At 38.6% G+C, this 27,141-nt stretch overlaps 2 protein-coding genes across 3 annotated transcripts; one reads left to right on the top strand and one right to left on the bottom strand.

Moving 5' to 3' along the window:
• Positions 1–26: 26 nt before the first annotated feature.
• LOC104118173 (protein transport protein SEC24 C-like) lies at positions 27–25,041 on the top strand. Of its 2 annotated transcripts, none has more exons than XM_070175313.1 (26): positions 27–206; positions 354–495; positions 1,046–1,928; positions 3,396–3,611; positions 3,812–3,886; positions 4,037–4,135; positions 11,265–11,376; positions 13,258–13,385; positions 14,316–14,435; positions 15,231–15,311; positions 16,029–16,106; positions 16,216–16,308; positions 16,585–16,639; positions 17,179–17,255; positions 18,914–18,985; positions 19,106–19,189; positions 19,369–19,488; positions 19,602–19,670; positions 20,203–20,280; positions 20,441–20,579; positions 22,084–22,248; positions 22,728–22,873; positions 23,020–23,199; positions 23,735–23,823; positions 23,998–24,029; positions 24,597–25,041. In XM_070175313.1, exons 3-26 carry the CDS (start codon positions 1,068–1,070, stop codon positions 24,701–24,703), a joined length of 3,276 nt encoding a protein of 1,091 aa, XP_070031414.1. In that variant the 5' UTR covers positions 27–206; positions 354–495; positions 1,046–1,067; the 3' UTR covers positions 24,704–25,041. The 2 variants fall into 2 exon arrangements, with proteins under 2 accessions (XP_070031414.1, XP_070031415.1); XM_070175314.1 differs by having other exon boundaries at positions 354–584.
• A 1,025-nt stretch (positions 25,042–26,066) lies between these two features.
• Positions 26,067–26,639, bottom strand: LOC138893120 (uncharacterized). Its single transcript, XM_070176890.1, has one exon. The coding sequence runs from the start codon at positions 26,637–26,639 to the stop codon at positions 26,067–26,069; it is 573 nt and encodes a 190-aa protein (XP_070032991.1).
• Between the last annotated feature and the right edge of the window lie 502 nt (positions 26,640–27,141).

Below are 27,141 nucleotides of genomic sequence, written 5' to 3'. Positions count from 1 at the left end.
ATAATAGAACAAGGTGAAAATTGAGAAAATCTATATTTGCACAGGCAAACTAAAATATTTACACCTACATCTAAATGACCTTCTTCCCCATTGAATAATTGTCCGAACTCTGTGAAATCTTCACCAATTTCTGATCTATAAACCCACCCACTCCCCGTCCTTTTCTCTAGCTTGTCACATGCTATCTTCTTCCCTAAGATCTTCAGGTTTAACATTTCTTCCCGATGTGAAAATGATAATTTTATGCTATGTTTATGTGAATGTATTCAATTATTGGATTTGTTTTGATTTCGGACTTAGATTTTCTTTTAAAGATCTAATTTTTATTAATCTAATTGTTTTTTTTGCTTCAGATCGAAATCAGTCGAATCATTGAAAACCGGGTTCACTTGTAACGGTAAAAGTTTCGGCGAATTCATCCTCAGTTCATAACAGACGACGCCGTTTCCTTGCTGCCGGCGTCGACGTCCTTTAATTCCATTAACATCTCAGCTGGTGAGTCTTTTTAATTTGGGGAATTCGCGCTTGTAGTCCCTCAAATATCAACAAATTCTGATTTTGATCCTTGTGATATCTTGCTCTTGGTAAGCACTCTTGACCTTCAATTAATTAAAATGTGTACTTTTGATCCCGTCTGTAAATTCACATAATTCTAATGAATTATTAACTATTATATCATTTATTACCAATGTGTTCTGTTAAATTTGTACTGTTACTTCATATGTGAGAGTAATAAAGTTATAAAAAAGTTTAAAAGTAACATATTTCCTATATATAAAAAGACATTAACACACATTTTAATTAGTTGATGGTTAAATGTGATTAGTCATATATCACAAGGATCAAAATTAGATTTACCAATAAGTGAGGGACCAAAAGTGCTATTATCCCTTTTTTAATTATTTATAACCTCGTAATTTTTGTATGTTTCACCAGTTCTTTAATGCTCTATTTTTATGTTTATTATCTGTCTCATTTCTATGTACGAGATCAGGTGATTGTGGGACAGAGCTTGTGTAACTTAGTTGAATTGGAATTTGTGTAGGTGGGAAATTTGGGAATAATCAATGGCAGCTCCAGGGGGACCTCGACCAGGGAATAGACCACCACCCAACTATAACCCTAATGCACTTGCTGATGGTATGCAAAATCTACAATTAAATAGACCTAACCAGTCACCTAGTGCTCCGAGGCCTAATAACCCATTTGGGCAGCAGCCACCTAGTGCTCCTAGGACTAATAATACACCATTTGGGCAGCAGCAGCCACCTTTTGCTGGTGGACCAGCCATTAGTCGTCCAGGACCTCCACCACCTGGTGTGTTTCCCAGAGGTCCTAGTGGTGGTCCTCCATACACTGGATTGCCTCCTAATGTAGCTTCTAGACCAACTGGCCCTCCTCATGTGGCTCAATCTGCTCCTCCCTTTGCATCTCGGCCACCTCCTCCTGGTGCAATGCCTCCTTCTATTGGCGGTACAACCCCGCCGTCTGCATTGGGTCCTCGTCCAGGGCCTCCGGGTCCTTTTGCTTCTTCGCCATTGACAACAGGTTCAGCTGTGCCGCCACCATCAAGCATTTCTAGTTCGGTTAGTAATGGACCACCTGCAGGTGGGCCGGGAATGATGCAGGGTGGAGCACGATTTCCTCCTCCAAGCAATACAATGAGGCCACCATTTGGAGCTTCTCCACCAGCTATGGTTTCATCTGGCACTCCTTCTCAGCCTCCGAGCATGCGCTCACCCTTTGGCGGTCCATCATCTGTCAGCACATCACCAGTTACAACACAACCGCCAGCACCATTTTCGGGATCATTGCAGAATGTGCCACCTCCTTCAGGTTCCTCTCCATTTGCAGCACCTGGTCAAGGCATGCCTCCACCCATGGGTGCACCTTACGGAACACAGTCGTGGAAAATGCCACCCCATCAGGTGATCTCTATATGCGTGTCTTATTGTACTTGTTTTGAAAGGTGAAATTTATGTATTTTTCCATTAAAAAAGGTATGATAGAGTCATTTAGATATGCTATTGAAGGGACAAAAATAATAGAGTTTTCTTCAGATGCATGGTGTTAAGAATTTCCACTAAACTCATTAGCCGAGTATAATTTATTATATGTGATATTTGAAGCTGAGATCTATGTTTAGTTCTTGCCTATGATAGACTACAAAAGAAGGAAGTCATAGGATATATATTTCTTTATCTGGACGGAAGTTTTTGGGTCAACAAGTCACACGAGATGTGTTAATAATCAAATTCTATGCGTTTAATGATCTTTAGTAATCATCAAAATCTAGCGTTGAAGAGATGCTTCATGACTGTAGGATAGAAAGAATCAATAATATTCAGGAACTTGTGATTTCTAATTCATTCAAAGATAATTAGAGAAGTTTTTTTATGAATTTGTAATAAAATGTACCACTATTTTAAATAATTGTCATTTTAGTATTATGTGCATTATGTTGCTATTGCTTCTTTTTTCATCTTTCCTTGAGCCGAAGGTCTATCGGAAACAATCTCTCTATCTTCTCACTTCTCAAGGTAGGGGTGAGGTATGCGTACACACTACCTTCCCCAGACCTCCCACTTGCGGGATTACACTGTTTTTTTTTTGTTATTTTTTTGGTTGTTGTTGTTGTTGTTTGTGCATTATAAATTTTCTTTTTATCTTTTTTTCCCAACTTTGTGTAATTGCTATTAATAAAATTACCTATGTGAGATACTTCTTTATCTTTTAACTTTTAACATGTTTGGAATTCTTTCATTATTCAAAGTTATTAAATAATATTTTTTATTATTGTTTATTTATTTTTACTCCATAAATAGAATTTGTTTTTATTTATAAGCTTTTATATCCTTGCTTGGGATTCGGACGTTCTTGAAAATTATTAAAAATTTCTTTTGAGTATCATTTGCTATTTATCTAAGTTAATTCAAAGTGTAAATAATGAAATCCTTCTATGAATTTGTTATCTAATGTGCCACTATTTTATATAATCATTATTTTAATATTAAGTATATAAGTATTTATCAAAAATAAAAATAAAATCTTTAGTATACAACTTTGCTGAAGTTTCGCTGGACCATCTGAAAAGGATAACTGTCTTTCACAACTGAAGCTACAACAACCTAGCTATCCCTTTGTAATTAGAAGAAGAGGTATAGCAACCTCACAAAAAATTTACATTTAATTCAAAAACACCCTAAAGTACACGGCACTTTTCCAATATAGTGTTTTCTTTAGTTTGTTTTTGATAAGAAGTGTTTTTTCCTTTGTTTTCTATTGAAATTCTAAAATTCTGTGGATATTTTGGATCAAGTAGATTGGTTTCAATTTGCTTTTATTGTATTTCCACTTTCATGCGAAGTACATATTCTGAGTTTACTTATTGGCAGGGGCCTCCGCCTTCTGCTATTCCTGGTTCAATGCAACCACCGAGTATGTACGGAATGGCGCCTCCTCTTCCAAATCAGGCAGTGGCTTCGATAACTCCTTCTATTGGTCATACCAGCCCATCAAAAGTTGATCCCAATCAAATCCCGCGCCCAATTCCAAATGCCTCTGTAGTTCTGCATGAAACCCGACAAGGCAACCAAGCCAACCCCCCTCCGGTAAATTATCATTTCCTTTAAAGAAAGAAAACATTTGGCTATAATATCTTGCTTGGTTGTATTGGACTGTTGCATTTACGTATGAACTATCTTTTCTTCAACTAGTTATGCTTGCCTCCTAAGGGTTCAAATTAATCTATTTTTTTATTTTTTTTTATTTTACTGCTTTTTCCTGATTTACTTTTATGCACCACTTGAAGCCTGCCACAAGTGACTATATTGTTAGGGACACTGGAAATTGCAGCCCACGGTACATGAGGTGTACTCTTAATCAGGTACTAAACTTCTTTGCATTGTTCTTTTGTCTAAACATAATTCTTTCCTCTATGGTTTCTGCATGTATGCTCTTTCATCTTTCTATGGAAAGAAAAGCTTATTAACCATACATTTTTAATTAGTTTTGGTCCTTGCTGTTTGTGTAACAGATTCCATGCACTGTTGACTTTTTGACAACCTCGGCAATGCCATGGGCTTTATTGGTCCAGCCCTTGGCTCTTCCTCATCCATCTGAAGAGCCCCTCCATGTAATGCACTCTTTGCCATCTATATGTTCTTATTTTAATAGCCCTTCTCTGTGCTCGCTCGGGTATTAGCTAATACTCATAACCAAACACCAGATAAATTTAATCCGACATTTTATACCGCGATTAATATCCTAATCCCACTAATCAAACGGTCCCTAAGGGAATTTAAGAAGGCTAGCTATATGTCTACTTTATTTACAACATCTGAAGTACACATAAAGCTGCAGTTAATAAACTTTGTACCTGAATCTTTGTCTAGTGCGAGATATTAGTTCTGCCCAGATATTTCATCTATATTTTGTGGTTTGCATCAGTAAGGCTTATACAAGAGTATTTCTTGCTAAATGTACATTTACTTGTGTGAAGAAAGTTGGCTGCTGTTACCCATAAAAATTTGTCAATGTCAGCATTAGCTATAACCTCTGATGCCAACCCTATTGTATGAACCTGTGGCGTGGTAGGAAGTCACTTGAAGTAGATGGTAGTAGTGACGAAGGCATCTTTTTATGCTGGACGAGTGTTTCGCACTCTAGTTAGTAAAAGTGTTACAAGTCTTGCTATCTAAGTGGTATGAAGAACGCCGGGAAAATGGTCATACCATAGAAGGAGAGGAGAGCAGAAAAACAGAAAGGTAAAACAAAGATGAACTAGTCTTGAAACTTCACTGGCACTAGATACACCGAGAGATCTAGAGATCTAACAGTGATCAAGTGCTGGGGAGGTAGTAGTTCAGGAAATGGAATGAGCTAATAAATATTTGTTATTCTTATCTGTGCTTTTAGGAGATGGTAGTGAAAACTTAGGGATTATACTGACTTTTGGATAATTAGTTGCATCTTTGTGGCTTTCGTTTGCGTACCTAGGTTGACAAATATATTGAGGATGTTCTGTAATGAGAAGTTACCTCATTATGAACATACTTTATGTGATGAAGGGATATTCTTTTAGTTATCCTCCATCCAATAAATAAAAATAAAAATGAATACCTTAATAAAAGGGGAAAAACAAAGTGAAACCACTGCTGTTTAACACTTTGTCGTTTCTTTTACATAAAGAGAAAAGAGTACAAAATTTGGCCTCAGGTCTTTGTTCTAGCGGTAAGAGCACAACATGTGATGTGTGGGTTAGGCAAAGGTCACATGCTTGAACATTGCCACAGTCAAAAGCCTGGTATTTCAGTGGAGAAGGGTGTGAGAAGGCACGGGAGAAAATATGTTATTGATATATTGAATGAATGAATAATACTACACAAGAGGTTCTTATTTATAGCTATACTATACAAGGACATACTACTCCTCTACCAATGTGGGACAATACTACACTATATACATGCTGTAAATTAACACTCCCCTCAAGCCGGTGCATACAAATCATATGTACCGAGCTTGTTACATATATAACTAATATGAGGACCGGTGAGAGACTTGGTGAAGATATCTGCAAGTTGATCATTTGACCTCACAAACTTTGTAGCAATCTCTCCTGAAAGTATCTTTTCTCTGACGAAGTGACAATCAATCTCAATGTGTTTAGTTCTCTCATGGAACACCGGATTTGATGCAATATGAAGGGCAGCTTGATTATCGCACACAAGTTCCATCCGACTGATTTCACCAAATTTCAACTCCTTGAGCAATTGTTTGGTCCAGACTAGCTCACATGTTGCCATAGCCATTGCTCGATATTCTGCTTCTGCACTAGACCGAGCAACTACATTCTGTTTCTTGCTCTTCCAGGACACCAAATTTCCTCCTACTAAAACACAATATCCAGACGTAGAACGTCTATCAGAAGGTGATCCTGCCCAATCAGCATCTGAGTATCCAATGATCTGCTCATGACCTCGATCCTCAAAGAGTAACCCTTGCCTGGAGCCGATTTTATATATCGAATAATGCGGACAACTGCATCCCAATGACTATCACAGGGAGAATTCATAAACTGACTTACCACACTCACAGGATAGGAAATGTCGGGTCTAGTCACTGTGAGATAATTTAATTTTCCAACCAGCCGCCTATAGCTTGCAGGATCGCTAAGCGGCTCCCCCTGTCCTGGCATAAGTTTAGAATTCGGATCCATCGGAGTGTCAACAGGTCTGCAACCTATCATCCCCGTCTCCTCAAGAATGTCTAAAGCATATTTTCTTTGAGAAATAACAATACCTGAGCTAGACTGGGCAACCTCAATACCCAGAAAGTACTTCAATCTGCCTAGATCCTTAGTTTGGAAGTGCTGGAAGAGATGCTGTTTCAGGTTGGTAATACCATCCTGATCATTGCCAGTAATAACAATATCATCAACATAGACTACCAGATAAATACAGAGACTTGAAGCAGAGTGCCGATAAAACACAGAGTGATCAGCTTCACTACGAATCATGCCAAACTCCTGGATAACCGTGCTGAACTTACCAAACCAGGCTCGAGGAGACTGCTTTAGACCATAAAGTGACCGACGCAAGCGACATACAAGGCCACGAGACCCCCCCTGAGCAACAAAACCAGGTGGTTGCTCCATATAAATCTCATCCTCAAGATCACCATGAAGAAAGGCATTTTTAATGTCCAGCTGATAGAGGGGCCAATGACGAACCGCAACCATGGATAGAAAAAGGCGGACTGAAGCCACTTTAGCCACGGGAGAGAAGGTATCACTGTAATCTAGCCCAAATATCTGAGTATATCCTTTAGCAACAAGACGGGCCTTAAGTCGATCAATCTGTCCATCGGGACCAACTTTGACTGCATAAACCCAACGACAACCAACAGTAGATTTACCTGAGGGAAGAGGAACAAGCTCCCAAGTACCACTTGTATTATGTAAAGCAGACATCTCGTCACTCATAGCCTGGCGCTATCCTGGATGAGACAACGCTTCACCTGTAGACTTAGGGATGGAAACTGAGGACAAAGAAGATATAAAAGCATAATGGGGAGATGACAGACGATGATAGCTCAAACCGACATAATGAGGATTAGGGTTAAGTGTGGTCCTTATACCTTTCCGAAGTGCAATCGGTGTACTAGGAGCAGGGTCCGCAGCAGGAGCAGGGTCAGGTGCAGGACGAGAACCAGTTGGGCCTGATGGAGGACGCAAACGACGATGATAAGTCAAGAGTGGTGTTCCTGTGGCCGGGGAACTAGGGGGAACAATACTAGACTCCTCAACGGTTGGTATGGATGAAAACTCTGTGGTCGAAGGTCGAGGAGCTATAGTAAACTCCTCAAAGGTCGGTATAGGTAAGACCTCAGATATATCATGGTGGTCAGCAGAGGTAAAGAAAGGTTTAGACTCAAAAAATGTGACGTCAGCTGACATAAGGTACCTACGAAGATCTGGAGAATAACAACGATATCCCTTCTGAACACGAGAATAACCAAGGAAGACACACTTGAGAGCACGGGGAGCTAACTTATCTTTCCCAGGGGCTAAGTTATGAACAAAACACGTGCTCCCAAAAACACGAGGTGGAAGAGAGTATAAGGGTGACTGGGGAAACAATACTGAACGCGGAATCTGATTCTTGATGGGAGATGAAGGCATCCGATTAATCAAATAACAAGCTGTGAGAACTGCATCGCCCCAAAAACGCAACGGAACACGAGATTCAATTAGAAGTGTGCGAGCAGTCTCAATAAGGTGCCTATTCTTTCTCTCAGCAACCCCATTTTGCTGAGGGGTATAAGGACAAGATGTCTGATGAATAATTCCCTGAGAAGTCATAAATTGCTGAAATTGAGAAGATAAATATTCTAAGGCATTATCACTGCGAAAAATGCGAATAGAAACACCAAATTGGTTTTTGATTTCAGCACAGAAACTCTGGAATATAGAAAATAACTCAGAACGATCTTTCATTAAGAAAAGCCAAGTACATCTTGAATAATCATCAATGAAACTGACAAAGTAACGAAATCCCAAGGATGAACTGACTCTACTAGGACCCCATATATCAGAATGAACTAAGGAGAAGACAGACTCTGCATGACTCTCAACACTACGCGAAAAGGAGGCTCGGGTATGTTTCCCAAGTTGACACGACTCACAATCTAATGTAGACAAACTAGATAAACTAGGCACCATCTTCTGAAGTTTGGATAAACTCGGATGTCCTAAACGTCTGTGGATTAGATCTGGAGGATCTGTAACTAGACATGTTGTGGAAGGACTGAGTGACTTAAGGTAGTAAAGGCCTTCTGATTCACGTCCTGTACCAATTGTCTGTCCCGTACTGCGGTCCTGCATAATAAAAGAATCGTCAGTAAAGTATATACCACAATGGAGGGCACGAGTCAAACGACTAACAGATGCAAGACTAAAAGGACAGCCAGGGACATAAAGAACGAAATCTAGGGTGATAGAAGACAAGGGATTAGCTTGTCCAACTCCTTTTGCCTTAGTTTGATATCCATTGGCTAAAGTAACAATGGGAAGAGACTGTGAATATACAATATTTGATAAAAGTGATATATTACCAGAGATGTGATCAGAAGCGCCGGAGTCCATGACCCATGGGCCAAGAGTGCTAGACTGGGAAACACAAGCAAAGAATTACCAGAAACAGAAGTATCAGTCTGAGCAACTGAGGCTACTTGTGGAGATGTCTGCTTACTTGCTCGATACTGAAGGAGCTCATTATATTCTTCTTTAGATAAAGAAAATCCTTGGTTACCTGGAGTCTCGGTCTGAGCAATGTAAGCATTTTTGGGTGGACGACCATGTAAGGAATAACACATTTCACGAGTGTGTCCAAGTTTGTGACAATAAGAACACTTGGGTCTAGATCTTCCAAAACGACCTCCTCCTCGTCTATGCTCCATAGTTTGAGATGCCCGAACATCCATTATCTGGGATGCAAGAACAGAGGAATCAAGTATCTGTGATGAGCTCACTGGTGGACTTGATGCTGCAGCAAGGCGGAGTAATCGAGAGAATAATTCATCAACTGTCGGGACAGACGGACTAGCCAAAATCTGGTCGCGTACTGAATCAAGATCATTAGGAAGTCCAGCGAGGGTAAGAACGAGAAACATCTTCTGTCGCTGCTCTTGTTGTTTTTCCACACTAGCCGAAACTGGCATCAACTTCTCAAATTCCTCCATGACTGCCTGTACTTGACCCAAGTAAGTAGACATATCCAATTCCTGCTTCTTTAAGTTTGTCATCCGTGATATCACATCATAGAAGCGAGATATGTCATTAGTGTATAAGGTGCGTGCCTTTGCCCAAACCAAATAACATGTCTGGAATGGACGAAACAAGGGCATCAACTTGGAATCAATAGATCGCCACAAGATGCTACATAACTGAGCATCGATTTTTGCCCAAAGTGCTATTGCCTTTTCATCTCCATCGCTAGACTGTTTGATTAGATGTTCTTGAACACCTTGACCTTGACCTCTACACCATAACTTGACAGATGAAGCCCAAGCTAAGTAGTTTGAACCTCCCATTAAAGGTTCCGAGGCAATAATAGCACTAGAGTTTCCAGAACTCATGTTTGTAGACCCAAAAGCATCAAATCCCTAAGACATTGTTGCAAATTATTACCAAATAGGAGAAAGAATCAACTGTAATCCACTTAAACAGTGTACGGAAACACAGAAACAGAATACTGAAATACTGTAGCTGCCGGAATCTACTGTAGTTGTCGGAATAGTACTGTAGCTACCGGAAAAACTCAAAGTTGTCGGAATAAAATGAAAACAGTAGGGGTAGGATCGGAATTACCAGGCGACCCAACTGTTCTGAAGGAAGATTTTCAAAAAATGGCCGGAAGTGGTCGTACGCGCCGGCGCGTGAGCTCACGCGCGTGAGCTTCTGGTGGCGCGTGGAGGCGCGTGAGGCTGCTTCTGCCGGAGTTGTTCACTGGGGTTTGGTCGCCGGACAGTGACGACTCTTGTGGTAGTGTTGGATTTTGCACAACACTGACAGAAATGAAGCAGATAGAAAACAACCTTAAAAAAAAATAATGATTTCTCTTTTCCGGAATCGCCGGAAGATTCCGGAATTTATGCACAGCGATAAGTCTCTCACAATTGCTCTGATACCATGTGAGAAGGCACAGGAGAAAATATGTTATTGATATATTGAATGAATGAATAATACTACACAAGAGGTCCTTATTTATAGCTATACTATACAAGGACATACTACTCCTCTACCAATGTGGGACAATACTACACTATATACATGCTGTAAATTAACAAAGGGTAGAGGGGCAGGCCCATTATCCACTGATTCGAACCATGCACCATGGCCTTCGGGAATTTCTCGGTTATCAAAGAGAAAAAAAATACAAAATTCGGTAACTAAATTAAAATGTATTCTCTCGTTTGTAAAAGTCACTATCTTATTTGAGCTTTAAACGTCTAGCAACAGTTTCTTTCCTAGTTCTCTCATAATGTTTTATGCAATGCGGTTTGAGGTTTAGGAGGAACTTGTGAGTTTGCAGAATTTCGAAGTTTGGTTGAATTGCTTCACAAACAAAGAACTGTACCAGATAGACATGATGTATGGTGATGGGGGGCTGGGGATAACATCATACTTTCTGTTAAATGCTATTATGAAAAGCTTCTGATTAGGGAGTAGTCATTTTTTTCAACACATCTCAATATGGATCCCAAGGGTGTTGAGGAAGGTGTGTTTTTTCACTTGGCTAACTTGCCAAGGGGGTAATCTTGACGGCCGAGAATTGGAGGAAGAGGAAGAGGAAGAGGAAGAGGAAGAGGAAGAGGAAGAGTACTCAGAAGAAGATGTGAATCACCTCTTACATTGTTGGATAGCATATTGTTGTGTGGTGGGAAATTCTGAGAAGGTTTGGACTTGCGTGGGTGATGATGTATGCTAAGATGCACAGTTGACTGTAGTGACTCTTGGCGGCCAGGTGTGGTTTTCCTTTTTCTTATTGGTGGCCAAAAGGGACGAATTGTGATCCCTAGAGTGGAAATTGTTTCTATTAATCATTAGAAGTTCTAGGTTTATGCCTGTTATATATCTGTTAAGCTTACTTCATTTTCTGAGCACGTAGGAGCACTTGAATAGTGTAAATTGATTCTGTAGCTTAATGAAGGCAGAATGAATTAATTTGTTAGTTCTTTTACCTTCTTGTTGCTTTCCTTGATAGGTGGTTGATTTTGGGGAAAGTGGTCCTGTTCGGTGCTCTCGTTGCAAAGGCTATATAAATCCTTTCGTGAAGTTTATTGATCAAGGAAGACGTTTCATCTGTAACTTGTGTGGTAAGAATGAAATTTATTTATTCCCACTAACTTACTGTTATGTGATGTTTGGAGTTTAGAGCACGGCTCTAGATATTATTTAGGGACTCAAGATTGAAATCCAACATAGCTAGGACGTGGTGTTTTGCGAAAAACCACAGGACACTACATAGAAACATCAACTTTACATTGTTCTAGATATTTTCTGCTCTAACTATTTTAATGAAAACCATAAGCACATTTTCAGGCGTCTAATATACATTTTTACTGGTGATCTGAGAACATGTGAGCCTTCTTACTCTTACACCTTGCATTTCATAAGAAACAATTAAGAAATAAATATCTTTTAACAGTCTTTTCTGGACCAACTTGAGATATAAGTGCTGTTCGAAAGTAACATTGATATATATATTAAGACGATCCTATAGGTTGACTAATAGCCTGTTTGGCCAAGCTTCTAAAATCAGCTTATTTTGAGAAGTGTTTTTCTCAAAAGTACTTTTTAAAAAATTGCTTTTGGTGAGAAGCAGTTTGTGTTTGACTAATTAATTTGAAAAGCACTTTTGAGCAGTAATTAGTGTTTGGCCAAGCTTTTGAAAACTCTATTAAGTATATTTTTCTCAAAAGTGCTTTTGGAGAGAACTACTTTTTTCTGTTTCTCAAAAACTGCTTCTGCTTCTCCTCAAAAGCACTTGTTTTCCTTTCAAAAGCTTGGCCAAACACCTCAATTTTTGGGCAAAAAAGCACTTTTGGCCCAAAAAAGCTTGGCCAAACAGGCTATAAGTCTATACATTAAGCCGGCCATAGAGCAACTTCATAAGTGGACTAATGTTATGATGTGCGAGAGTAGAAGGAAATAATCTCCGACTCTCTCTCTCTCTCTCTCTCTCTCTCTCTCTCTCTCTCTCTCTCTCTCTCTCTCATGTTGGGGATTCACATAGACAATGTGCGCACAAGCTGGCTTCAACATTGCCCGTCCTATTTTTAGTGATATGGTCCTGCTTTGACAGCAAGACCTCTGCCATTTTCTATGATATAGCTTGTATTTCCTGAATCATCCTTCCTAGCAGGGGCGGACCCACATGGTGTCAAGTGGGGTCAGTTGAACCCGCTTCGCTGAGAAATTACATTGTATATATTAGTAAATAATATTTGAAACAACGAAAATACGTATAGAAATATAAATTTGAACCCGCTTTAACAAAGTGCACTGTCTGTTGAGGTGGTAAAGAGGGTTCAAAATGTATGGAAGGTGTTGTGTTCCAATCCCACTTGTGGGCGTTCCTGTACATTTTGTTTTGTAATCTCTAGTGGGCCGGAGTTATGTGTGCACAAGACAGATTATCCCTTCTGTATTTATTATTCTTACTTTTGTCTGTTTTCTATTTCACTTTATTTTTTTTTCCTGAAATCAATACACATTATTTTACAGTTTTACCTACTTCAAAAATTAACCTATCTACAAAGTGAATTTGTTTATTTCTTTCTTAAATTTTGATAAAACATAAAAGTATATTTGTTTAAATTATTTAAGAACAAAAAAAGTGTTCAAACCCTACTTGTCTCACCCGATATTACTGATGTGAATAGCCACCGTCATCTTTTATTGAACCCGCTTGTATAAAATCCTGGGTCCGCCACTGCTTCCTAGTGGATATGCATGATTGTGATATAGTAGAAAACGTTCAATCTCCTTGTTGAAGACCAATTGGCCAGTGTCTATGCTATTCACAGATTGCATATTTCCAAAACAACCGACCCTAAAAGGAAAATGGATTAAACTCCTATTGCCATCAGCTTCACTGAATAAATCGAATGTAGAACCATTTTCAATTTCCTAATGCTGCGTTTTGAATGAAATTGTGCTGTAATGTAGTTATGTTTGTTGGCTTCTTTTTGCAGGGCATACCGATGAAACTCCACGTGACTATCACTGCAACTTGGGTCCAGATGGCAGGCGTAGAGATGCTGATGAAAGGCCCGAACTATGCCGAGGAACTGTTGAGTTTGTCGCTACCAAGGAATATATGGTTGGTACCTTTTAGAACATTGGTTTGGGATGTGATTACATGACTTTATAGCTGTAATGTCATACTAAGTTGACATTCCTGGCGCTGAACTTTCAGTTTAAGCATCTTTGAGCTTTCAAATTTACTATCTAAACTTGTTTTAATGTTCGGGGAAGCTAGGAAATGGACCAGAATAGAGTGGAATGAATACATAGGATTTATATTGCAATATCAACTAATTTGAAAATGAGGTTGTTATAAAAAATTTACTCCCTCTGTGTCAATTTAGATGACACATTTAGCTTATTGAGGGAGTAATAAATAATAAAGAAAACACTAATTTGAGATTGAGGCATAGTGGATTGTAATTCTGGAATCTTGCAGTTCACAGCACCCTTTTCTATCTATTCCAAATGTCGGCTCTTGTGTTACCTTTTTAGCACCAGGTTGTTGCTATCTGTCTGCTATTCTGTTGCTGATTTAACTTATTCAAAAAAAAAAAAAAAAGGAAAAAGGAGAAGAAAATATTCTACTGATGAGCATTCTTTTGGTGTCTACCTTAGACTTGAGGAGAAAACAGTTGTGCTGTATATTATTCGTCACAAAATCTTTTTCAGCATTGAACTCCTGAAGTAGTATAAATATAATACATACAGAGAGAAAGCTAGAGAGGAATGTGGGGAGGAGGAGAAGGGTCCAGTAAGCAATGAATGGGAGATGTGAAATGTTGAACTCTGGTAGACTTGTCAAATTATTGCTCCGAGAATACTGTGTGATTTGTTGACAGCAGAGTCAATAGGTTGAGGGTGTTAGTAGTGTGGACGAGTAGGATCTCACATTTAGAAAATTAAACTAATACTTTGACAGAGACATTTATTGACAGTTCCTTAATTCAAATTTTAACTTCATGAATTTTGCAGTAATAACTTGGAATTTTGTCTTGTATTTCAGGTGCGAGATCCCATGCCGGCTGTATATTTCTTCCTAATAGACGTTTCCATGAATGCCATACAGACTGGTGCAACTGCAGCTGCTTGCAGTGCGATCAGCCAAGTTATTACTGATCTCCCTGTAAGTCGTTTATGGTGATGCAGCATGCAGTTTTTGTACCTTTAGATTACCGAGATAGAAAAGTATTTGTTTTGTCTTCTCAAGTGGAATCATCATTAATCCGTCACTGTTTTGTACTAAATCAGTGAGGTTAATTAGAACTTCTGATGTAGCGAAGCAAGCTGAAGCTAGTACCCGTTTAATTTGTCTGTTTGAGATGACGAAAAAGGTTATTGATGTGTATGATTTATGGAGAACCCAGTTTGTCTCCATCTGAATACTGCGGTGTTGCGCAAATGCTGCCCGGTAACCTTGGTTTATCCAAGAGAGCATTATGGTTGAGTGGCTGTTTTTTTTTTTTGGGGGGGTGGGGGGAGGGGTGTTTAGGCAAACTATTGCCTGTAAGATGAAGAGATTATGACGCGATAACCTGTGATTCACATCTCCTTAGTGATGAAGCAATGTCTTTAATCATTCCAGAAGGTCTAAGGAAAATGATGAACATGACAAAAGGATTTAGGTGAACCCTTGAATGTCTTCGATTGAGGGGTTCTTTCCTCGTCATCTGGTGTCATTTTTACTAGCTGAATGAACCAGAGGTGATGTGGTAAAAACAGCTACCTATGATCTACTGGAACTTGGGAAAGATGGGGTCAGCAAGCGGTTAGAATTTCGCGTTCACTGCATGGATTAGGGAATAAATACTATTTTTGATATTATTCAGCTAAGCTGCACTTTTGTATTTGATTTTAATGCATAATTTTAATTCTTGGAAAGTTTATCAGCTGTCTTTGACATTGACAACTTTTATTGCAGGAAGGTCCTCGGACATTGGTTGGAGTTGCTACATTTGACTCAACTATCCACTTTTACAATCTCAAGCGTGCATTACAGCAGGTTTGACACATTCAGATGAGTTTGATTATGCTAAATTAAGCTTTAACATCTGAAATTAAAAGGAGCTTTGAAATCAGTGTTGAATCTTAATCAGTTATCTTTGCCTTTTTCTCTTTGTGTGCTAATGATGAATTGACAATTACTTTTAAGGGGAAGAATGCAAAACTAGTGAAATGGTTCTTGTTGGATTTCAGGAAGGTGTTGCCCAGATGATTAACTTAATGCATATCTGAAAGAATTTCTATAAAAAACTGTGTTTTTTCATATCATCTAACAGAATTTCTATAAGTGAATAAAAATAAACAAATCTTTAACCAAGACATCTGGGGAGAGGGAGTTAGCAGCACTTACTAAAACAAAGTAAATTTGTCCTTATTCATTTTTCTTGTCTTGTCTGTGATTAAGTCATAGGGTGGTAGGAAAAAAATATTAGCCTTCACAAAAGAGTTACTTTATTGCCCTTCTAGACTTCTCTGCCTTAATTACCTGCTTGTCTCCTTTACTGCCTAATTGCTCTATTGTGCTTGATTATGCAGTTCTCTCTTTATTCTTCCTGGTATATTTGGATTCTATTTCACTCATGCCATTCTTCTCCGATATGATTTGTTCGTTGTTCTTTTGAAATAGATTCTAAAATGGAATTAGGGTTGTGGAAAATGGTTTATGTTGGTGAAGTGCCTGTTTTCTGATAAGTCTATTCTGGATCTACCTTTGCAGCCATTGATGCTTATAGTCCCTGATGTCCAAGATGTTTACACCCCCCTTCAAACCGATGTTATTGTGCAGCTCTCGGAGGTTAGTTCTGCATGATGTTGACCAACTTTCTGTTCATTTTCCCCTTAAAGTGAAACGACTAAGAATTTCAGTGCATCATGTGAATGTGGTTGCTCGGTTGTGTTTTCAGTGCCGTCAGCACCTAGAGCTTCTCCTAGAAAGCATCCCAACAATGTTCCAGAATAACAGGACTGCTGATTCAGCTTTTGGGGCTGCAGTCAAGGTACCAATGCTTTACATGAAGTTAGTTTCCCAAGTTGTATTTGATCACACATCCACTTGTTTTATATTGCCTCATTGATCCATAGATGGAAAAAGTATTTTCTGCATTCCTTCTAAAATGTGACTAGTTAGCTCACCACGGTTGCGTGAGACTTTTCCATTCTGAGAAAGAGATTGGAAAATTTATTATTGTGTTGTTGCATGCAGATGAATGATTGCAAGTATAACCATCAATCTGATGGTCAATTGATTCTTACTTTGCGTTTTGTTACTTCAGGCTGCTTTCTTGGCAATGAAAAGCACTGGAGGCAAACTTCTTGTGTTTCAATCAGGTAAGGTGTTAAGTGCAGTGAACTATAAGTATCATGTACAACCTTCTGTGTCTAAAATCAAGACTATATCTTTCTCCGCGTGCTTGTGTTTAAAATGTTTTAGCTCTGATTTCTCCCTCTCTTGTTTGCAGTACATTGCTGATTGACTGTTTTGCTTTTATTAATTTATGCTCAACTTCGGTGTCCAATGCAAGCTGCTTAAATAGGATGATCCATAAAAGGATTGCTTTCTATGGCACTGTCCGGTGGTTTTAATATTGAAGTATTACTAGGATAGCTATGTTTGGATTGTATTTTCAGTAAATTCATGGTTTTGAAACTCTCATCAAATATTTGGACTGAATACTTTGTAAAATAGAAGCATGCTTTAGGCAATTGTCTTATAATTCCTTTTTTCTCCTTCACCTGGTGCATCAACAAGTTCATAAGTCCTATGATGTTATATTTCTTGGAAATGATCTGTTGCATGAGCTGGGCACCTTTGACCACACAAATTGTTATACATTTCTAAGTGTTGGATGTACTTGCTATTTTTATAGTCCTGCCATCTACTGGTATTGGAGCCCTTTCTGCTAGAGAAGCTGAAGGAAGAACCAATGTATCAGCTGCAGAAAAGGTAAATTTGTTGAACCAGTTTTTAGTTCAGCATGTATCCGTCCTTTAGCTGAAGCTTTTTTCGCTTAAGTTTTCTTGTTCTGCCTTTTCCTTGATTGCTAAAGGCTTCTTGCTACTCCACCACTGGTGTCTCTCTTTTAGATTGTTGTGTACCCACTGTCCCCTAGTTTTTGCCTTTATATCATATTTGAATGTCCCAAAACATTGTACATATTTATCATGTTGGCTCTGCCATAAAATTGTCCATATCCAGTGTTGAATACATAGAAACTTCCAGTATGGTCCTTAACATGCATAAGTGTGAGAGCTGTTGTGTTTTAATTGTCAACTTTTATGAAAGGGAAAATAGGAAAATTAAATAGGCATTTCAATTTATTGACATGAAAAATGTCTGCTTGAGGTGATGCCAGACACTGTTTAAGAGGAAATGTTCAGTCAGAGTTATGGTAGAAGGAGAAGACGCAGGGCGTGAAAGCTTGCGTCACTAGCACTTGTGTGGGTCTTTTAGAGGGAAAGAAATAGGAGAGCTTTTGAGAGTGTATAAATTAAACTTAATTCAGTTGGGGAGTAGTATTTTATCCCTTCTTTCTTTTTGGTGCACCCATAAGGTTCCCTTTTGTATAGAAGATTGGTTGTCGTTCATAGAAAATCATCTATTCTATTTTTGTAGGTTTTCTACTTTTTGATTTACTTCTCCTATATGGGCATGCTTTTTTGCCCAAACATTAATATAATTTATTACAACAACAACAAACCCAGTATATTCCCACATGTGGGGTCTAGGGAGGGTAGTGTGTATGCAGACCTTACCTCTACCTAGTGAAGGTGGAGAGGCGGTTTCCAATAGACATTAATATAATTTATTACTTTAATAAAAAAAGATATTTCAATTTTTTTAACAGAAAATGTGAGCACTTTTTTACCAATCACATCAACTCTCTATTTTTGGTTTCAGCACTTTTATCCAAACACGAACTACTTATTCATAAATTCAGCCCAGACACTTGAGAAGTGCTTTCCAGCACTTGATGCTTTTTTCTTATGAGAAGTTAAAGTAATTTAATAGATAAACTAGCATAAAGGGTGTGTTGTTACAACTCTAAAATATCTTCAGAAGCAAAACAACCAAAATATGTCCTTTCTAATCCTGTTGGGCTTCTAACATTTGTAACACTGATTCAACCTCGTCTACATGTCCAATCTACACCAAGAGCAGAACAAAATTATACAGTTAGATTTTATTCATGATAGAGTTAGCAGAGTCTTCAAAACATCTTCTATTTCTTTTAGTCCATTCAGTCCGCCATATGCATGCTGGGATAGCATACCACCACCTGCGCTTGCTCTTCTGTAGCCCTGTTTTATACCAGCTCTTTTCAGCACGTCATGCTTAAAAGCCACTTAAATTCAGCTAGCACAAACGAGCTCTAATTCCTTCTTCAGGTCTATTTTGGCCTTCGGGTGAATATGGTACATTCATATGACTTGGATAAGTGATAAATTTCATCACATGTCTCCAGGAGTAACGTGGATCCGAGTTTTTGTAATGTACATATCCAGCACCAATGTGGCGATGAATAAAACTTTTCTAGCTTATCCCCCAAAAAAAGAAATCATGGTGTTACTTATTCAGAAGAGTTGAATATTTTCCTATTGCAGGAGGCTCACAAGTTGCTTCAGCCGGCTGATAAAACTTTGAAGACAATGGCTATTGAGTTTGCCGAGTATCAGGTGAGTTACAAAAGCCTGTGGAAGAATGATTCATTAAGCACAACTAGAATGTTAAGAATATCTTTGGTCTTTTCATATTATGACCGTTCACATCAATTAATTAGATCTCAACTGCTTCAGGTCTGTGTTGACGTGTTTCTCACAACTCAATCATATGTAGACATTGCCTCCATCTCGGTCATCCCTAAAACTACTGGTGGGCAGGTAACTATTTTAGCTTGTCTTCTCCCCGAGGCCCTTGGTTACGATGCACTTACTGTTAATGGAATTTATGAACATTCTTATTATGCAACTTACGATATATGATAGCCACTTCACTTCATATTCCTTTTGATATCTTTTATATCTAGGCTTGAGCTTTAAGGATGTTTCACTTGTGCCAGGTGTACTACTATTTCCCTTTTTCTGCTCTTGCTGATTCTGCCAAGCTATACAATGATCTTCGATGGAATATCACTAGGCCCCAAGGGTTTGAGGCAGTAATGCGTGTAAGATGTAGTCAGGTATGCTTCCCAGTTTTTGTGTCTTCCTGTGCTTCTTTCATAGAACTAGCAGCAACATACAGCATTTATGGAACTTAAGTGTAAAATTCATGTCGACCGTGTTTCATTTGCAGGGCATTCAAGTTCAGGAGTACTCTGGAAATTACTGTAAAAGAATTCCAACAGATGTTGATCTACCTGCGGTTTGTCTCTCTATCTCTCTACTCCCTCCCCCCTTCGAAGAAGATTATGCACTTCCCAAGCAAAAAGTACAAGCACAACAACTTAAAATGTAATAGATTAACTGTGCGCTTCTGTATTAAGTTCAAAGCATCTGTGGCAGATTTCTTGGGGAATACCAAGCATCCCCATATTATGTTTGACTATAGTTGATAGTTTACTATGAGGCAAAGGTGCAGGCTCAATATTTTTATTTTGTCTGATTCTCTATCGATTCCCTGCCGGATTTTCTAAGTGGATTTCGAACGATGTTGATTTCTCCACCATACAGAGTTTTGTCCTGCCATCTTTTTCAGACTGTCTGTATTAGGTTTTAGTTGATAAATACAAATCCACGGTCATTTCTGCTGCTTATTTGCTCTGAATAATTAAGCTTGCCTGTCAATTCCCCTTTTTTGTGTGCATATTACACTGTTGATTCTCCGTTGAATGTGCTAGTGTGACTAACTTCTGAATTGAGTGTATTCATTTCTAAAGGAGCTTTCCATTGTGCAGATTGACTGTGACAAAACAATTATGGTGACATTGAAACATGATGACAAATTGCAGGATGGTTCAGAATGTTCTTTTCAGGTACAAATTTGTTTGCATCTTCAGCAATGAGTTTTTGGTCAATGCTGTTTGCATTGTTTCTGTATGTCTATTTTCCCTACCCCTGCTCCCTCATTTATTCCTTTTTCTTCCGTGGTGCAATTTGATGGCCATTTACTAGAGCTTGTTTCTGTGTTTCTAGTCTGCCGTTCTTTACACTACTATCGATGGCCAAAGAAGAATCCGAGTGTCAACTTTGGCTCTGCCTTGCACGATCGTGTTGAATAACATGTTTCGAACAGCTGACTTGGACACACAATTTGCTTGCATCTTAAAGCAAGGTAGAGTATACTATGTCTTAATTCACTGCCACATTCTTAAGTACAATATTTATTTCACAGTTCCGCCTCCTCATCCGCCTTCCCAATGGTTTGGGGGGGGGGGGGGGGGGGTTATCTTTTTTTTTCTTCTCAATCAATCCCCAAATTTTGAAGTGCTAAAATTCCTGGGAAAATTTTATGTCTATAATGTGCTTTCTGCCTCAGTAAGGATCTTTGGTTTCTGCGACTACGCCTCCTTTCCCCTCTTTGTACCAAGATCTTTGACACTTCATTTTTTCTTTTTCTTATAATGTATGCATTTATTTAATTCCGAAATAGCTGCACTGGTTTTGCTCCTTTCTCATATGTGCATAGCCGAGATATATCTAAAATTGTGCGTGGATACCTCCTCCAATTGACCAGGCAGACTTGTCCATGGGCACCATATTGAATCTGATTATTTCTGTAATGGTACTCCCCCGTTTCTATAATCCCCATAACCATTTTTCTGCAGATTTGGAACGAATTGGGGTTGTAAATTTTGTGTCTAGATCTGTGATTTCGGATGCCATGCGAAAGCGAAACCACGGATGAACAAATTGAGGGACAAAGAAAAATAAGTGTCTTATCAAAAAAGAATTTAAGAAATTTTGCCACTGCTGGAATAAGTAGAGGGAACTGGTGTTTGTAGGATGTCACCTCTTTTATATCTTTTGGCAGACTGGCTAAATGATATTTTCCTTGTTTTCCTCAGGGATCAATTCGTTTGGATGTGTAGGAGAAAATTAATAAACCGTATATTTTGCCGTAGAAATGCATAATTAATTAACTCCTTTTTTTTATTTCACATTTCTTCTTGACTAGTCAACGCCTAACTTGTCACCACTCTTGGCATTTAATGAATTGGTATATGGAATCTAGTCAGCAGCAAATTTGTGCTACTGTACTTAGCTTCCATCTTTATTTCCTTTTTCCTGTGATTTTTCGTCAAAGAAGAATCTATATTGTATCTCACGAGGGCTTAACATCTTGCTCCTCTCTCTCTCTCTCTCTGCCTCTGCCAGAGGCTAGTACTTTTATTTTTTTTATATGTTAAATCCCTCCTCCCCCTCCCCCTCCCCCTTCCCTCCCCCCCCCCCCCCCCCCACACACACACACAAAGGAAATCCCCAGGCCAGCAAATAATTATTTTCGTCCTTTTCAAGAGTCCACAGTGTATTTAATTGCTTATTTTTGATAAATGAAAAAATTGAAGCTAGAAAATCAAAGCTTCCAAATAAATGGAATAGAAGTGCCTATGAACTGCTCTGGTCTTCTTTATTAGAAGATAGCTCTTTACAGTTTATAATTGCAGTTGTGGTCCACATAATAACTAGCATGAGTCATTAAGTGGCCTACACTACTTGCTTCTGATGTTTAATGTTATCTCATGCCCTGTTGCTATTTCATCATATTGTTCCTTATTTTCACCTTGTTTATTATTTTAAAAGACTAATTGTACTTATGCCATTTTTCTTGCATGCAGCGGCCAGTGAAGTGCCAACTGCTCCTCTCTCAAAGATCAGAGAGCAAGTGACAACCCTTTGCATCAACATTCTGCACTCTTATCGTAAATTCTGTGCCACAGTGTCATCCTCGGGACAACTTATCCTTCCGGAGGCACTTAAACTTCTTCCTCTTTACACACTGGGTATATCTTGCATTCCTTTTACCCTAGCCTTTCATTTCCCAAAGATTTAACAGAGTTGGTTTATACATGCAGTATAATGTACAATTAACTCTCTTCTATAATTTTCTTTTCTTTTCCTTTTTATATTTAAGTTGACATATTGGTCAAAATGCCTATACCCCTCTCCTCTATGTTCCACCTTGGTTTCCTTTTGTTGTTATTCTTTAAGATTGTTTATTCAGTGTATTATATTAGTTGAGCTAATGTTAATCATATGAAGGAAAATAGTGCCAAGAAAAGCTAAATGAATCAATGATCACCCACTCTTTTCATCTAAACATTATGTGCATTTAGCTTCCGAATGCTTCGTATGTATAGCGAATATTGAATGTCTGCCTGCCTGCCTCTAGTCTCTTTGTTGCTACAAAACTATTTCCTGTAAATTGTTTGAAAAAAATAATGTAATAGCTATGTTAATATAAGTTTTCTTAATTTTTCAGCTTTGCTTAAAAGCACTGGACTTAGAACTGATGGACAGATCGATAGTAGGTCCTTCTGGATTAATTACGTTTCCCCACTCTCTGCTCCATTGGCAATCCCTCTGGTCTACCCTAGATTGATAGCCATTCACGAACTCGATACAGAGGTATGGACATGTATTTATGGATTTACTTCCCTTTTTTCTTTTGCCTTTCTAAGTCAACTTGGTAGTTTTATTCATTTTCTCGATTCATTTTGAACATTATTTTAGGATTACATTTCTTACATCTCATTCTGTAACTGAACTTGCAGGAGAATGGCGATTCTCTTATTCCTCCTTCTATTCCACTTTCCAGTGAACAGATCAGTGACAACGGGATCTATCTTCTCGAGAATGGCGAGGACTGTTTGATATATGTTGGGAACTCTGCAGATCCTAGTGCTATCCGTCAGCTGCTAGGCATTTCATCTGTTGAAGAAATTCCTGCTCAGGTAAATTGGCATGTCTTTCCCTGTTGATTGGTAATATTATTCTAAATGTACGAGGAGGTAAAAGAGGGGAAAACATTCTCAGCACCTGTTTTCCTAGGATCCTCATATAGAGATTTGATCCATGTGCTGAAACACAAGTGCTTTTAATTTGTATATATTATTCTTGATTGCTTCGGTTAAACTGTATGAATCCATGGTGGTCAGATGTGTCAGTCGGGTAAGTTATTGCAAGCAAAGTATGATGCTTGCATTCAGCCACCCTCTCCTATTTGATGGTTTGTTTTTGTGCCATTTCGTTCGACAAAGTTCCATCTTAAAAGTAGACTTGGGTTTGTTTTTTGGGTGGGGTTGGGGTCTCCTGTATGCTGTTTGTTTATACTTTGTTCTCCAACTTATTAGTCTCTTGGGTTTGTTAGGTTCTTGATGGACAGAGCAATCAAATGTTTCTTTTTTTTTTCCTTGGTGAAGCGAAGCAATTACCTATTGTAATTTAGCTCCTCTGCTTAAATTCTGAATTTTCCATATTTCTCCTCAGTTTGTTCTGCAGCAGTATGACAATCCACTTTCTAAGAAGCTCAACGATATCATTAATGATATTAGACGCCAAAGGTGTAACTTTCTCCGGTATGATTCTTCTTTTTATGTGTATTTGCTCCTCTCTTTACTTCTACCTTTTAGGAGATGGTCCCTCAATTACATTTCATTACTAATAAATCAAAAGGAATGTAAATGGTGAAGTCTTACCTATAACACTTAATATTTCTAATTTCTGAAATGTTCTCATTCTGATCTTCGCAGCTTAAAATTATGCAAAAAGGGAGATCCATCAGGTTTGTATCCACACCATCTTTTTTCACTTCTACCCTCAATCTTTTACCCCCCCACCCCCCCCCACACACACACCACAAAATCGTAAATTAGTCATGAAGTGGATGAAAGGAGAAGGGACGGAATAACTAATCATCAAACTGATCTAAATAGTTTAATCATTTTAATCAATCAAATATTTACCCTGCATTCATAGCTGCCTGGTGTTAATACTTCATATGAGATCTTGCAATGACTAATCATCCTCGCTTTGTTTATTAACTCACCTTTAGCCATTCCAGATTTGCAAGTTTTAAAAAAATCACTAGGTATTCCAAGGTCTATCTGAGGTTAGAACTATTGTATCGTAGCAGGCTGTCTTCTACTCTTCTTTTAAGCCGTATAGCTTTAAATACCAATGAGGCAAAAAGAATGATTATACAAACATCTCCCAAAGGATTTCTACATGCAAGAAGCATGCTCCTGTCAGATTGATTTGGAATGAGAAGCTCAAATGTTTTTCTTCATATGATGTTCATTCTTGGTCTTGCCACTAGTATGTTCTTAACGTTTGAATTTCTCTTTGTTAGGCATGTTATTTTTCTCACACATGGTAGAAGACAAGACACAAAGTGGACTTTCATACGTCGAGTTTCTAGTGCATATCCATCGGCAAATTCAAAATAAGATGGCTTGAGAGAAGATGTCCAGTTCTCTTCATGAATTTTGACGATAGAGAAGGGGTACAGATGGTTTCAGTATGAAGAGGCGCAAATAAGCTTTCGAGGAGCGGCCTCATCCATGAATGTTCTGTTGAAAAGCAGGAAAAGATAGTTTAGATGTCGGAGCCCTTGAAGAATTTTTGAAGTGTAGCACATAAAGAATGAAGAAGAAGCGTGATTTTTTCTGTACTTTCACAGTGATAGTGTGTTATTTATTCTGTTTATTTTTCTTGATGTGATTTGTAAAACTAAAATAGATAAAAGGGTTTTGTTGACTACATGGAGGATGGTGTCAAAAAAGTGGTTCTTTTTCTACCGTGTCTTAAGTAGCGAATGTTGTCTTGAATCCAAGAGCAGCATTAGCTGAACCGAACTCTGAAGATAGAGCTATTTGAGCTTTTCAATTGACTGAATATGTTCAAACTTTGTGGATAGAGTTACCCGGTACCTATGCCGGTGGGAAATCATAGGTGCCTCGTGCAATTAGATGATGTGCGCACAAGCTGGCCGGGATATTACGGTTATAAAAAAATAATACTCTTTCAGTCGAGCTATCAAATTTCCCTCAATACTCTGGGATTTTATTATTAAAAAGCGTATCAGGAATTAAGTTTTAGTTCTCACGTTAGTAAAACAATAACTTTCCATCATAAAGATTAGTGTGAGCTGGCACAGGGGAAACAAGTAGGCAAATATATGAATGAGTGAGTTGAATGGTTATGAACCCTAGAAAATTGTTTTCTTATTGATCCGAGCAAGCAAGCAATTTGCATGGTGAAAAAGGGTATTTCAAGTTCATTTTTACGAGCATACAAGCCAAAGAGTCTAATTAATGCTTTTCTGTTTTTACTTTATGAGATATGGTCATATTTTTGCATGTTTAACTGTTTTAAGTGTCAATTACAGAGACGACGACGACAACGACCCAGTGAAATCTCACTAGTAGGGTATGGGGAGGGTAGTGTGTACGGAGACTTTGCCCCTACCCGAGGGAGTAGAGAGACTGTTTTCGAAAGATCCTCGGCTCAAGAAGACGAAACGAGACAATATAGAAATAATAACAGCATCATAAAGACCAGAAAATAGATGAAAAGCAAAAGCGATAGCCATTATATAGACTTGGTGCTATGAAAAACGAAAGAGCAGTAAGACACAACATTAACCACTAGCAGTCTAAAAAAAAAATTCTATCAGACTAGCCTCACAAAGGTACGAAGTAGGAAAAGACTCAACTATCTCCTAACCTACAACCCTAATACACGACTTTCAAAGCTTCCTATCAAGGGCTATGTCCTCGGAAATCTGAAGTCTCGTCATGTCCTACCTGATCACCTCTCCCTAATACTTCTTAGGTCGCCCTCTACCTCTTCTTGTGCCTTCCAAAGCCAGTCGCTCACACCTCCTTACCAGAGCATTTGTGCTTCTCCTCTGTACGTGCCCGAACCATCTGAGCCTCGCTTCCCGCATCTTGTCATCAATGAGAGTCACATCTACCTTTTCCTCAACATCATCATTCGTGATCTTATCCATCATAGTATGCCCGCACATCCACCTCAACATCCTCATTTCTGCTACTTTCATCTTCTGGATATGTGGGTTCTTAATAGGCCAACACTCAGCGCCATACATCATGGTTGGTCTAACCACCGCTCTATAAAATTTACCTTTGAGTATCAGTGGCACTCTCTTGTCACACAGGACTCCAGATGCTAACCTACACTTTATCCACCCCACCCCAATACGGTGTGTGACATCACCGTCGATCTCCTCTCCTCTCTGGATAATCAACCCAAGGTACTTGAAACTACCTCTACTTGGGATGACATGTGATTCAAGCCTCACATCCACGCCCGCTTCCCTCGGCTCAGCGCTGAACTTACACTCTAGGTATTCCGTCTTAGTCCTGCTCATCTTGAAACTCTTAGACTTAAGGGAATGTCTCTAAACCTCTAGCCTCTCGTTAACACCGGCTCGCGTCTCATCAATCAGAACTATGTCGTCAACGAATAACATACACCATGGTAGTTGGTTAAGAATATGCCCGATAATTTTGTATATAGATAGTCAGTAGATATCTTAAACACATAGATCAACTAGATAATGCAGTTAGTGGACTAAATTTACTAACGATAGTAACTGTTACAACCCAAATTCGCATATCATAGATCACGCCGTAAGGTAGTCGACGTAAATCCAAGAAGAGATTATCTTTGAGATGATAATAAGTTAATCCTATTGGTCTTAAACGATACAAGGGTGTATAAGAGTGGTTAACAAGTATTTGAAGTTAAGCTAATCAAGGATGTTGTAACCCGTATTTTCGGATAACACTAGAGGTGATTAACTGTCCCAAGAGGTCTTGTTTTAATGTATTTGAATCATATAATATCCGCATCATAAGTCTTGAAGTCAA

The sequence above is a fragment of the Nicotiana tomentosiformis genome, chromosome 5, assembly GCF_000390325.3.
Source record: "Nicotiana tomentosiformis chromosome 5, ASM39032v3, whole genome shotgun sequence".
NCBI lineage: Eukaryota > Viridiplantae > Streptophyta > Magnoliopsida > Solanales > Solanaceae > Nicotiana > Nicotiana tomentosiformis.
The sequence above is the reverse complement of the archived record's forward strand: the minus strand, read 5'-3'. Positions and strand labels throughout refer to the sequence as shown.

Coding starts and splice junctions, on each gene's coding strand:
- LOC104118173 (XM_070175313.1), top strand. CDS start 1,068: ATGGCAGCTCCAGGGGGACCTCGACCAGGGAATAGACCACCACCCAAC. Junction 1,929..3,395: donor GGAAAATGCCACCCCATCAG/GTGATCTCTATA, acceptor ACTTATTGGCAG/GGGCCTCCGCCTTCTGCTAT. Junction 22,249..22,727: donor TCTTCCTCTTTACACACTGG/GTATATCTTGCA, acceptor TTAATTTTTCAG/CTTTGCTTAAAAGCACTGGA.
- LOC138893120 (XM_070176890.1), bottom strand. CDS start 26,639: ATGAGCAGGACTAAGACGGAATACCTAGAGTGTAAGTTCAGCGCTGAG.